Source organism: Rhipicephalus microplus, chromosome X, assembly GCF_043290135.1.
Source record: "Rhipicephalus microplus isolate Deutch F79 chromosome X, USDA_Rmic, whole genome shotgun sequence".
Classification (NCBI taxonomy): domain Eukaryota; kingdom Metazoa; phylum Arthropoda; class Arachnida; order Ixodida; family Ixodidae; genus Rhipicephalus; species Rhipicephalus microplus.
In genome coordinates, this window is record NC_134710.1 from 191660178 (window position 1) to 191674535 (window position 14358).

General features: G+C 45.1%; 2 protein-coding genes across 2 annotated transcripts in view; one reads left to right on the forward strand and one right to left on the reverse strand.

Moving 5' to 3' along the window:
- Nucleotides 1-14358, reverse strand: part of LOC119177337 (tachykinin-like peptides receptor 99D) — a 479365-nt gene that overhangs the window by 133993 nt on the left and 331014 nt on the right. The window lies entirely within an intron of this gene.
- On the forward strand, nt 1275-3221 carry LOC119175572 (uncharacterized). The gene is made up of 2 exons (XM_037426476.2): nt 1275-1404; nt 2419-3221. The coding sequence occupies exons 1-2, from the start codon at nt 1288-1290 to the stop codon at nt 2785-2787; spliced, it is 486 nt and encodes a 161-aa protein (XP_037282373.2). The 5' UTR covers nt 1275-1287; the 3' UTR covers nt 2788-3221.

Consider the following 14358-nt stretch of genomic DNA (forward strand, 5'->3'; position numbering starts at 1 on the left):
TGTCTGGGCACTTTGTAACACGTGGGTCTTATCACATCATTTGACACCCGTCGCAATTCGCAGCTTCTGCCACGCACTATATGACGCGTTAAAGAGACACCGTCCCCTACGTGGCATTCATATAGTGTTCTTTTTTTTTTTCAAAGTGATACCAACAAATATTGTGGCTTTGTTGTAGGGCACTATGTCTGTCCAGAACACTTTTGTACGTGATCAGAAAACTTTTGGGTAGGAAACGATCGCAAACAGCCCATATTTGTGAATATTTTACACACAAAGTCTCCCAAAATAAATGGACTAGGCAGACATGGCCTTCAAATTATGCCAAATGGTTTTCTCAAGAAATATCCTCCGGAAACAAGCTTTGTCTGGATGGTCGAAGCGGTATCGCTTTCCCACAAGACTGGGAACACCTTCGTGAAATTTCCTGGAGACTGGACAACATATGCTATGTGGAGCGCAAGGGCTGTCTCAGTCATGCAACGCACCCACTCAGTGCTTCGGCAGCCACACGTACATACGTATAAATAAAGCTTCAAAGATTGTACGTGAGTGTAAAGTGACCAAAGAAAAAGATAAATTGGTAGAACGGCCAACATAGGCGGTTTCCTTTCTCTGAGCGGGGACAGAGATGTTACTATTATTACCTTCAAAGGCGTGTCCGAAAATAGACGCCCTCAGAATGCGGGTTGTGTAGTAGAACGACCAGTTGCGGCTGTTGTCTTACGCTGCGCGTGTCGTCGTCGCCAGACGAAGGCCGGAGGAGGAGGAAGAGTAGGAGGCGGTCGCCGCCGCTTCCCGAGGGAGAGTGAAGTGTTCTCGCTTTGAATTCGTCTTGATTACTCCCCTTACGTAATCAGAAGCTGCAATCAAATGGCTTTGTGTAAGTAAATGCTACGCATTCCCCAGCCCCCCCCCCCCCCCCCCCCCCCGCTGGCCCCGTACACCGTCCTCGGCCCCGTACACCGTCCTCTTTCAAAGGCACTTATTCGTATTTCTGATTTTTTTCCTTCTCTTCACCGACGCAGCCAGCTGTGTCCAGCGGGGAACGGTCAAGCAAAAACCTGGCGAAAGCACATTAAATACCAACGATGCAGAAAGGCGGTGGCTTAATTGTCGTACTCGATAAAGCGACAGCTGGCTGCCTTCATCGCGCGGGAATCCAAAATACTCGTCACAGCCCGAAATGGGGCGCGGCTTCGCGAAGCGGAAACGTGCCGAAGAGAGAGCAAGTGTATGTTGGTCAAAGAAGGGAGGAATGACCACTCGGACTGAACTATTGTCTTGATGCGACGGAAGGCCAGACTGCGTCGACTATATAAGCAACTCCGGCCATTCGTTGAAACACAAGTCACTCGTCTACTGCAAAAACCTTTCAGCCCAAGCCAAGCCATGAACAGCCTGGTGAGTGGTGGAAGACTCAACGTGTAGGCATAGCGTAATCCTTAGAGACAGCCGGTGTGCCTGGCCTCGTCACTAGCAGATATTATGGTTGTCTCGAAGGGCAATTTTCCCTGCCTTCCTAAAACACACTTTGCCAAGGTTTTGGTAGAGATCGGTATGATCGCTTTGTTTTGCCCTAACTTGACTGTGCGCACGTGTAGTTTGTTGCCTTTGACTTCACGCGGTATAATGTGACACTATAGTAAATGATGAAAAGTGTGCCACAATTTTCAGCTTCCGGTGCTTGTTTTATACGTTGCCGCACCATATAGAGCTATAAATGGCGAAGTTGTTCCCTAAATTTTAGACTTCTGTGCCGTATCTTACAAAGTTCAAACATATCGCTTCGAAAGACAGGTCTCCCGTTCACGTCCGCACTGGTTATGGAAAGACTAGATGACATAGATGTAGTAACTTAACGAATAATAACTAGAGAATAATTGTTATAATTATTACAATATCGACAGAACTGGGCACTCTGTAAATGTCGGTGGTTTTACAGGGCGAGGTTGTTCCGACTAGGGGTGGTGTGGCTGCTAGTCTAGAAATTTTCGTTTGCCCGAAAAGAAGAAGCAGAGGGGAACTGTACTCAGTGTTCTTATGCTTAGTTCATTGCTATTTGACTGTACTTCAGCTAGTTGGAGTATTTAGTTAAACTTGCTCGTGAGTACAACGAACCCGCTTCATTATACAACTTGCTGCTTCTTCCTGGGATCTTTCGGTAACTCATCTGTAAGCCACCCACATGAAAATTTCTCTACTAGATATATATCAAGTGTATGCACCAGACTATTAGCGATTTCATGAGCAAATAAAAGAAAACACAAACGAAAGATTAGGGCAAACTATAATTTAGCACATATCATAGACATCCAAGGTGGTAATATTTAACGCCTTTTAAAGTTAGCTACAAAAAATAAACGCTTTAGCAGCATATTAAATTATATATATGTATTTTTCTCACCAACACTGCAGCTTATTGCCCTTTTCGTCTGCGTCTTTGCTGGAATCTGCACTGCTGGCTTTATCGAATACGGTGGCGGCTTTGGCGGCTACGGAGGATACGGGGGCGGCCTTGAATACGGAGGAGGCTTTGGACATGGACTGGGGCATGTGAAGACTGTTGCAGGGCCTTCTTTCCTAGTCAAGACCGTGCATAATGTGAACCGCGTGAGTCATGGCTCCACCCTCTACGGACGCTATGGTCACGGCGGCGGTTATGGAGGCTACAGCAGCTACGGTGGTGTCGGCGGCGGCTACGGCGGCTCTCTTGGCGGCGGCTACAGTAGCGGCTACGGAGGTGGTTACGGTGGTGGTTATGCCAAGGTGGCCGTCAAAGGATAAGATACTTTACTTGGTAGAAAATAGCGGGTATTCGTGGAAGCACTCTGACTTTTAAGGACATCTGGATACAACGCCGATGTCTGCAAGCGGCGTCAGGCCCAGTGTGAGGGCACTTAAAACCATGCGACTTATGTCCACATGCCCTTAGGAAGTCGACGCGCAAAAAAGCCAACTTCGCCCCGAGTGTCCCCAGTAAGAATGGTGGCGCGTGGTGAAAGACCCAGATGGATATATGCTGCTTCAAGCCATAATCGATTCAGTGACATCCGATAGCAATGTGCCCACTGCTTGATCAATTCACAGAGGCATCAGCTGTCATCGAGTGTGACCGATGAGAGTGAGTGCTTCGATAGAGACCATCTTAGTCTTGTGCTTGCGTCGCGTGCTCCGAATATCTTGTTTCAAAGAACAATAAAAAATGGCCAAACGCTCAATGTGTTGTAGTTTTGTCTCTTCACTTTCTATCCTCAAGATTAGGCAACGAAACGAAATAAGAAGCAAAGAGCACAAAAACAATTGACACAGCATTTTGAGACAGAAATGCACTGAAATACTCGTTCGCATAGTGCACACTTTGTGTCTATAAACACTATTCCGCTGATATACGGAAGGCACATCCTGTAACAATGTAATGAGGTTTAGAGGATTTAATTCGCGATAAGGACTCGATCGCTGGGACCTTCTGTCTATGCCAGAAATAAAATACTACAGAAGTGGTGCTCTCACTTCTGGCATACTCTGTGAAAGTACGGAAGTGCTCAGGCTTAGGCCCCACCGCGGTTTCCTAGCGGCTAACGCACTCGGCTGGTGACCCACAGGTCGCGGGACTGAATGCCGGCTGCGACGGCTACATTTTCGATGGAAGCATAAATGCTGTAGGCACGTGTGCTCAAATTTTGGTGCATAACAAAGAACACCAGGTGACAGAAATTTTCGGAGCCTGGTGTTTCTCATAACCATATGGTGGTTTTGGGATGTTGATTGATTGATATGTGGGGTTTTACGTCCCAAAACCACCATATGATTATGAGAGACGCCTGTTTTGGGATGGTAAACATAACATATTATTATGTTCAGGCATATGGAAATTCAAGTACTTCTAAAGGTAAAGCTACTCCTAGAAACTGAAGAATCAGCGCGCTGATATATGTAGGTTGTTCACGACAGTGTTACTTGAGTCCCTTTTGCGATGAAGACACCCCGTAGGTATCCACCGTCTTTGGCTAACAATATTTGTTTTTCGTGTTACTTTGCCTCGTGGCATCAGGGCAACCACACAATTCAGTTCTGCTTTATAGCATATAACTCGATCATTTAACGACAATCTAACAATAAGAAGCGTACGTGTTACTGTTTTCGGCGAGCCCCGGCTGGCCACGCATGTTACTTCCTTTAAGGAGACACGTTAACTGGATACTACGTACGAGTCTCTGACGAGGATATAGTGATGTCCAAAGAGCATTTTTTTTATAGAGAGTCATATACTTCGTAAGTTAGGACTCAAACACTCACGAGAATAGGTCAAAGCCTCCTTTTTTTCCCTTAGGGTGTACCCTACATGAATGGGACGCTACAGTATTCATTTGAGCAGTATACCGAAGGACCAAATGTCTATATTTTTTTATTGCGTGTTAGATGCCTTAACGTGCTGACGCGACAAATAAGCGTTTCCCCTTCTGTCAAGAATGCCATAGTAGTAGAAGAATGTGAATAATTGTAGCAGTAGAAAACCAGATTATCTTTAGGAATTCCTGCCATTGCTGCGAAGGCTACGTTTCGTGTCAGGAAGTACGTGCGTCCCAATTTGCGAGAAGGCATTGTTTACTAAGTGATACTACCTTGATCTTTCCAAGCAGTAGGTGTCGCGTGCAAGGCAATCTGAGACAGAAAATGGAGCAGTATTTATCGAGGCATTCCGTACGGGTTGAGTACCCATAGCTTTTACTGCACTACACGGCGTTTCAGGTGGAGTTTAATGTCAAGAGCCACTCCATCATGTTTAGAGATAAGCGGGTGCTAAAACTATTCCACCTACACTTTATTTTTATTGGGTCAAATAAGGTGGACCCTATTTGTCTACGTCTCCTATTAATGGCGTAACAATACTTTATTCTTGCTCGCAAGTTTTGCAATGGCGTTGAGTTTGTTCGGAGAAGCACCCTCAGCACTCAAATACACAAGAACGTTTCTTTCTTTCTTTCTTTTTTCAATACGACTGACTCGTGCAAACGCCATTTAAGTGATTCGCGCTCACTGCGCAAGAGCCTACACTCCCTGGTTTACTTTTTTTTGTCTACTTCTTACCCACAGTTGCTGTCTTGTGTTTATGATACTCTATTTCTGACCCAAAGGTCGCGCGATGAAATCCCGGCCACATCAGCTGCATTTAAATGGAGGCCAATTGCTAGAGGACCTTGTACTTGTACTTAGGTGCACATTAAAGTACACCGTATGGTCTGAATGTCCAGATACTTCGACTACAGAAACTCTCATGATCATATGTTGCTCTTCGGACGCAAGACTTCTACAGTTATTATTCTTGTCTCTTGTTTCACATCCACCAGCGCAGAAAAAATTGGACCAGATGTTTTCCTACTTAAGGGAACAGCACCCACTCTTTATTTTCTCTTTCTTAAGGAACCATAGTTCACTGATACGTTGTGAATTTCGTATGTGCCTTTTGTGTGCCATCATGTCTTCCTTGCTTCGTTTTTGTCATAGCTTGCATCGTTTGAACCTTTTATTTTTGCACATGTGCAATGCCCATTTACTGACAGACTAATGAACGTATATGCTAAACTAGCGCCGTGCCTAACATATCACTGACCCCTCGACGTGTTCGCCTTCACTATGTCTGTTGTTGCGTGAGCGTCTTGTAAATCAGCCAGAAGCCTATTGCGAAGCACATTGCTTTTCGCTGCTTTTCGAAGACCGGGCTGAGGTCTTCTTCACGCCATTCGGATCTTCGCGTAAAGTTTTGCAAACACAGGCACGTGATATCAGTGGTCAAGAAAGTAAAACAGAATTTGGTTAATTGTTTTACAGCAGAGCTTGAAGTTGGCCGCGTGTCGCAGATAGAAATTTATCATCGTGAACCGTCACGCGCTTTCCTCTTCCCTTCACAGATTCTCCGGCGTGGGCTGCAGTAACTCTGGTGGGTCAGAGATCGAGTACAGAGAGTGAGTGGGAGAGAAAGAATGAGAAAAGGAGAAAAAGAGAAGTGAAGATGGAAGGAGAGAAATTCTCGGTGAAAACGTTCCTTGGCGAGAGCAAGCATAGCCATGTATAGTGTAGAAAAACAATGTTGGTAAAAGGGAGAGGTGAGAGGGTACAAGTCTAGCCAAGCTAGGATTACCTAAGTGCCGACGAGCTCTGCTGTGACTCAGCCTTGTGCGACTTAGTGCAAGCGGTGCTAACTTTTCACCTAAGACCTTTTCTGACGTCTCTGGACTGAAGTTGGCCAAATACAAATGTATAATAAAGCAAGCGCTAAACATTGAGTGAATCAGCGATAAAAAACAATATTGAAAATGGTGGTTACTGGAGAGAACGATCACTAATAACGGCAGCCTTCACAACGGAGTAGTCATGTTTTGCCCCACCCTGACTTGGCTGTTACGAAGCACACAGTTAAGAATAGCGATTTGAGTACAGAGTGCACGTGCTATTTAACTGTGCGTATGTGCGGGTAAGTGGGTTGGTGGGTAAGTAAAAAAAGTGTATGGGTGGATGGGTGCGCGAGTTATCAATGTTTTATTAAAAATTGCATTAAGCGCATCTCTATATCCATGTGCTTGCACAAAATGTTCAAGACAAATATGTTACAACTAGATGGAATGCGCATTTCCGGCACAAGTTTATGTTGAAATGTTCATAAATATCGGCGTAGGAGTTTGTCGCTTGAGCGGAATACACATGGCAGAAACGAATACAGGGTAAGAAGACGATGAAACGATTGCCAAGTTTCAACAAATTTTTAGTGCGGATCGTAGGCTACAGCTTGAACTGCAGAAAATAACGAAAGGAACAGATTGCTGAATGCTTTGTTGAAACTTAGTGCTCATCCTGTCGTCCTGTTGTCTTGTGTTCGTTTCTTCGCTATGTATTTTGCTTAAGCGACGGTCAACCCGAACGCTGAGACTCCATTGCTTGCAAAAATTTGTTTCCGTCTTTTGGCATTTAAGAGTAGCGATGCAAGCGGTAATAACTGCCGTCAATTCATTCGTTCAATTCAATTGACTGCTTCAACAAAGAACCGTGAAACATTGCTCTCTCTCTCGCTGAGTGTGTCCGATATCCTTGACTGGCTCAAAAAGCGCAGCGTCAAATGAATCTGATGCCTGACTTCCCTCTTCCCCCGATCTTATCGAGATCAGCGTTGTGCGCAACTCCTGATCAGATTCAGAGCTGAGAGGGGCTAGGCGGCACAACTTTATTGGCACGGTAGAGCCAAGCTTCCTTTTACGCCGTCCTATATATGTTCCATGAAGGCTGCACTGTAAGCCACGCTTAGCACTGCTGCGCGAATAGTAAGGTGAATTGAACGAGCACTTCGGCGCCTCTTGTTTATAGTTGAAATCACAGAAACGCAAAACCAGGCTATACTATGACGATTTTTTTCAATGCCACAATGAAGTTTGTAGCAAATAGGTTCAATGTCAGTTTGATCAGTGAATCGATTGCATTGTCTTGACTTGCAAACGATGCCTATTTTGGTAGAGGACTAATATCCGGTCACATGTTTCTAGTAGGTTAAGCAGGTCCAAAAAGTGTCCGAAGTAAAAAATTAGGACGCAGTTTAGGAATAGAATATTTTGCTCAAGAAACTGGGCTTGTATTGGGCAAAACGACCATCTGATTGTGAGGCATGCCGTGGTAGCGGGAGAAAAAAAAAGCAAGAAAAAAGGAAGGCAGGGAAGTTAACCATATGCTAGGATCAGGTATCTTACTTTGCACTGGAGTTGGGGAATAGGGGGTTAAAAGAGAGAGATATAAAAATAAATAAGAACAAAAACACAGAAATACACGCACACACAAAATAAATCCACTCAGAGTCATTCAAACAGGCCAGTAGTTCGCAGGAAGTCCAGTAGTGTTTGCATGGCCTTCTGATGAGTCTAGATGATGGTCTAATATAGTGTTCTCCAATAGCGGCTGGTCAGCTAATTTGTTGAGCGTATAAGAAAGGCATTGTCTTTGTATTTTATATTCTGGGCAGTCGCACATGACGTGTCGAATCGTCTCCTCATATCTGCAGTGGACGCAAGTGGTGGTATTATCCATCCCCATGTGGTAAGCGCACGCACGGGTAAACGTGACGATCAACCATAGTCTGCACGAAATAGTAGCGTCAAATCGTGCGTAAAAACGAGGCCCATTCTAAGGTGACATCGAGCATTGGCGAGCTAGCATGCTTAGCGGCCTAGCAGCGTCAGTCCTAGAGAAAGGTATTGACAGGTCGTGGTCTTCTCTATGGGCTGAAGGGCAGCTTGATCAGCCCGTTTATTACCGATAATCGCACAGTGACTTGACAACCACTGAACTATAATGGGGTGCCCTTTCTGTGTTATGTGGTGAAGTATTTTTGCCGTGTCAAAAAGTGAACTGTTCGTGCGGACCATGGCGTAGACTTAACGAAAGTGACTGCAATGTCGCCTTACAGTCGCAGAAGATCGTGCAACATTGCGTTCTTTGGTCGTTAATGAAACTCAGCTCCGCGCAAAGCACTGCCGCCGTGGACGTTGTTGGAGGAGCTTTCCTGAATTTGATTGTTGTGGCACGCGTTGGAAGAACGACCGCCGCAGTTGTGCTGTTTGCCAGGACGGAGCCATCGGTGCAGTCATGAATACAGTCTTGTTACTTGTCATACAGTAGAAGTAAGGCGGACTGCTTAACCAACTCCGGCGATTTTTTGACGTCAATGGATGACAATGCAATTCACTGGGTACGTTCGTTTGCATGTTTGCGCCATTGATGCCAAACTGCAAGCTTGAAAGCTTCGAAAATTCTTTTCAAATGAATTTTATAGCTTGCCTCGAAACGTTCACCTTGTTTGCCGGAGTTAATCTCAGCATTGTGCGTTTGACGTTGAGTTTTTCCCAGCGGAAGGGCGGGAACTGATGTGCCACTGCAGCGTCTGCTGGTCTGTTGTAGATTGTGTGGTTTTGACCGGCGTTTTCTTGACTGAGCGTGCGATTTCCTTCTCCGCGTTCGTGGGCGTGCGATATGTGGCAAGTGATGTTGCGTTGTGAACCACACACGATTCGCCAGATATTCACCATAACAATGATAGCGTTTTAGCTGATCGCTGGGGACGGCGTGGACAGGTAGTGCAATCGGGTGGACATCATGCGCAATCGGGCAGGTTCGAGCAAAGGATTGCATGACACGCGCAAGCGCACTTTGTTGAGTTTTGGTATTATGATTTTTCGGTAATTAAAAATTACTTTTGAATTTGTTGAGTATCAGCAATCGGGCACGAGACAAGAGTGTCTCAGAAGCATAAAAGCCACATTATTATGACATCTTGTTTGTTTCTGAATGCCTGGTATTGTCAGGTTCATTACTGGCTTTTTGAGGCACCATGGAGATATTGAAGGTCTCGCCACGGATGTGACGCTAGTTGGTAGAGAGCCTCTATGTGCAGTTACTGTTTTACAAAAAGAAGTATGAGACCAGTTCGCCGGTAGAGAGGCTAGGTGGTGTCGGGGAGTAAGAAAAAAATATCCTATGTGTGTCCCCAAAGCTTCAATTTCAATATGGATCTCCACAAGGTAGCCTTTGGCGAAAACTATAGTCGCCACTGTAGAGGCACCTTGAGGCTGGCCTAGACAGATTCGAAGTGCCTGCGCCTGAATGCTTTGCATTATGTGTCGACTTGTTTCGCTTGCGTTACATAATGCGGGTACACTGTATGGTAGGAAGCCAAGAAACGGCGCCCTGTGTAGTAGCACATCACTGGGCAGAATTCCCCAAGTCTTTCCAGCGAAAAACTTCAAGAGGTGGCATGTGCCATCAATCGCTTTTTCAGATGCAACACGTGAGGGCTTCATGTGTCTCTGTCGAATATGACACCCATAAATTCGTGACATGGACAGTACGGTATACTTAGACCATTAATTGACGCGCTGCAATTTGTCATGGGTTTGCGCCTAAATGCCAGGAGAGTGCACTCCCCAGAGAAAATTTCCAGGCCTCGATTTCGGAAGTATAAATCAGTTGCAGTATAGCAGCTCTCTAGATCCTCGCTCGTAACTGCGGGCGTGTTACTGCAGATGTCCACATGCATTTGTCATCTGCGTATGTTGATAGACAAATGTTGCTTGGTAAGTGCGTATGGAGAGTGATCAGTGTTAGATTGAAAAGCGTGAGGCTCAGCACATTACGCTGAGGGATGCCATGACAACTAAAATTTGTAGAAGTGTTTCCGGCCTCCGTACTCACACAAAAAAGGATCGCATGTGGTATGCGATCCACTTATACATTCGGCCACCCACTCGAATCTCTTCTAGTGCGGCAAGGACGGCTTCATGAGTAACGCTATTAATAGGCTCCTTGACATCGAGGAACAGAGAAGCGCAAAGACGCTTATGGCCTTTCTCATGCTCAACGTATGCAATTAGGTCGACGCTGTATGTCAATGATCGACCACGTCGAAAGCCGTCCATGACATTTGGGTATATCTCATTATACTCCAAGTACCACTCCAGGTGGCCCTGGACCATTCTCTCCATCACTTTACTCACGCAACTAGCCAATGCGATCGGGGGATAGGAGGAGAGTTCCAATGGTGACTTGCCAGCTTTTAGCAGCGGTACTAGACGACTAGTTTTTATACTGAAAGCAACAGTGACCTCTAGCCAAGAATCATTATATAGCTGAAACAGAGCTGTTCTCGCACGGTCACGCTGATGACCCAGGGTTCTGTAGGAGATTCCTTCAGGTACTGGCGCTGATGTACGTTCGCACGAAGCGGGTGTTGTCTTAAGCTTCTGGATGGTAAACGGGAGGTCCATACAGGAATCGCGTGGTGGCGGACAACTGCTCAAAAGTGGTAAGCTGTCAAGTGCAGTAGTTTGCCTTGATAATTCGGCACGAAATTCTTCAGCAAAGTACACATATGGTCCATTTTGGGAAAGGGCAAAGGTCTTGAATGGTGACTCTGAATGGGAGCTGACCGTAAACTTTGTACCGTCCTTCATATCTTCGATAAATGCTTACGAGGGTAGAAAAGCTTGTTGAAAGTAATCCCGTGTTGGAATTGTAGCTTGTTCAACCGACCTTGGATCTTCTTCTGTGTACGTCTAGCAGTCCGTAAATCTTCTGTGTTCTTCGTGCGTCAGCACCTTTTTTCAGCTCGTTGTCGTAAGGCTTGAAGATACTTCAACTCTATGTCGATGTCCGTAAACCTTGAAGAGCATGGGAGCGTACATACAGTCTCTTGTACAGTAATCTTGATGGCCTCTTGTAAGTCTGATATGTGTTTTCGGCCTTGATAATCCATACGAGACTGAAGTTATTTCCAGTTCACTCTTTTAACCGTGTCATTAAATTTAGGAGGCAACAATGCTCTGATCTTGACGTATGTTAGAATATGATCACTCCCATGCGTTTCTATGCCAATGAACCACTCAGCATGCTTCACTAGGCTTCGCGAATCAAAAGCGAAGTCAAGACAGTTGCTGTACGTGGAACCACGCAAAAATGTAGGACTGCCATTGTTCAGTAACCAAATTTTATGGTCGGAGGAAAAAGACACCAAATTAATGCCCTTCATGTTGGTCGTCTGGCTTCTCCATAATTTATGGTAAGCCTTAAAATGCCTGCTGATAATACACGGGTCAGGAGTGAATGCTGCCCCCCCCCCCCCCCCGCCGTGGTCTAGTGGCTAAGGTACTTGGCTACTGACCCACAGGTCACGGGTTTGAATCGCGGCTGCAGTGGCTGAATTTCCGATGGAGGCGGAAATGTTGTTGGTCTTTGTGCTCAGATTCGAGTGCAGGTTAAAGAACCCCAGGCGGTCGAAATTTCCGGGGGCCTCCACTACGGCGTCTCTCATAATCATATGGTTATTTTGGGATGTAAACCCCACATATCAATCAAGAAGTAGATGCTATGATGTCTCCTTGTCTTTTGTGATAGAACCGACGTGATGTTGATAGGTATGTGCCTACCACAGTGATGAGAAGCCTCCTCTTTTTCACTCTTAAGCATAGGTATGGATTTTCGCCATGAGATGGTACAGGTTGAAGGATGTAAGTGAGGTCTCGGCGAATGAGCACTAGCACCTTACTGCTTTCAGTAACAGCAGACGACATAACATGTTTGTATCCAGAGAGTCTTATTGCACTCGATAAGTTCGGCTCACAAATGACGATTACGAGGAAAATATTGACGTACACAAATCTACGAAAATCAGCAATGCGCGATCTTTGTCTCCTGGTGTTCCACTGGAGTATTACTGCTTTTCGGACCTCATCCCTGAAGGATGGTGGTGGGTTAGCCATGGTCTATTCTGCTAGTACTTGAAGGACACTTCTGGCTGACGCGTTGTATTCATGTTGCTTAACAACACGCGAATGACGTCCACTAATTATTGCAGCATCAACACCACGTGATGATCTGCCATGGTGGCGAGCGCCTAATTAAGCATGGGGGTTCCTTAAATTTCACCCCGTGGGCTGTACTATTGGATTTCACGTGTCGTCGCGACAAAGGTTGCCGTGGCTAAAATACGTAAATCTGTTGTTCGTATGCAAAACCAACGGAATCATAATCAAGCACTTCTTTTCTTCCGCTATTCCCACCAAGGGGTGACACGTTGCATTTAGTTTTTTTTTTCTACAAGGGGAAAATCTTAGTTCAGGCAAACAAAATAATATGTAGGAATAAATTAAAATTCAGCAGATCCCTCGTACCTTGGGACTCGACGTTGTGCGAAACATGCGGGGGGAAGGTTATCGTGTTGTAATTTGTTTATTTAGTGACACGTTACGAAATTACGCTAAATATATGTAGAAATGTTGAACGCTCAGACATACGTTAAATAGTCACAGACGTTTATATAACCAGTTGTTTCCACTTGCGCAACAAGCCTACAGAACCACGAGTATTATTATCACCACCAGAAGTGATAAGCTAATATGAAACGCTGCTACTCGCAAGGATGGTAGCACTGGACACTCCTACATGAATTAACTTCAGCACATGTCCCGTAACTACAATTAACGTTAACCCGACGTGAGAGCTGAATCATAGGAGTACATATGTAATGCTTATAAAATTAGACAGCCAGTCCTTCAACAACAATTGACGTTTCCCAAACATTAGGGTCTATTTGGAACGTAGTTCCGAGAATTGGCGTGGTCCTGTGGTTGAATAATTGCTTACCACGCAGAATTCTGTGGTCCGAAACCTGCTAGGATTGACATTTATTCTTTGCCTTCATCGGGTTAGCGCTGCCGATGTCAGCTTTTCTGAAGTAAAGTAGCAAATTGGGCTAGTTGGAACATACTCATCACGGTACATTTCCCTACAACCAGTATACCAATAAAAAGCATGAAGAATACTTCCCTGCAACCGATCAAATCGTACCAGTGTATATCCGAACAAAAAAAAAATGCATGACCACTGCTCTGTGTCCGCACTGGTTTATGACGCCGAGATTAGGCAAATAGAGGGCGTGTTTAAGCAAATATAATGCAGCGCAAGAACCAATTAAATGAGCTCAGTAAGGAGTGTTGAATGAACTTAGTGCGGGGCTTACAAGCCACACACGTGTTGATGAAGTCTTAGTGGAAATTAGGAGGAAGAATGTGAAGACAGAGTGCGTATTACTGAGATCAATCAGTTGGCGGACCATTACAGGAATACACGAAGAATAGCGGGTGTCAAAGGATAAAAGAAGCAATCAAAAGCGACGATGGAGCAGTGTGCTATAAAGCGATTCGCCACTATCAAGCTGGACGCAGCTGGCTGAAGACGGTGCTAATTGGAGATGCTCTCAAGGCGTCTTTGTTGTACTGTCGAGCAGTCAGGCTGTGAGGATTATACTAGGTATGTGAGACACAACTGTCTCTTAAGAGTTGCCTGTTGCTTTGTGCACTGTTTACTTGTTCCTAATCAAGAAATAAACGAGTCGTCCCTTTAAGCTGGCGCTACGATAACAATGTTACCTGCTTAATAAGAAATAGTTTACGAGGTAATCAACAGAAATCACAGTGTGCAATAAAGGCAGACTTAAATTCAATTATTGCTCCTACGGATAGTATGCGTTAGGAAATAAATATGACTAATTTTCTTCATTTTTTTTGAGACACCGAAGGAAGAAACATGTGCCTAATAAAAATGGCACACGGACTGAATAACTCTGATGTGCTGCACGGAATGAGCAGAAATATACCACGGCGCAAACATATGCTGCGCAAGTGATAAACGTTGCGTGCCGACCTACTTATGGATACCCGTGGCGGTATTCAAGCATTGTTCCCATTACAGGTGCGGTCGTACAAGCTTGAGTTGCGTATTAAACAGAAAATTTGTGAAGTGTGATTGTTGTTAACAAGGTGCACC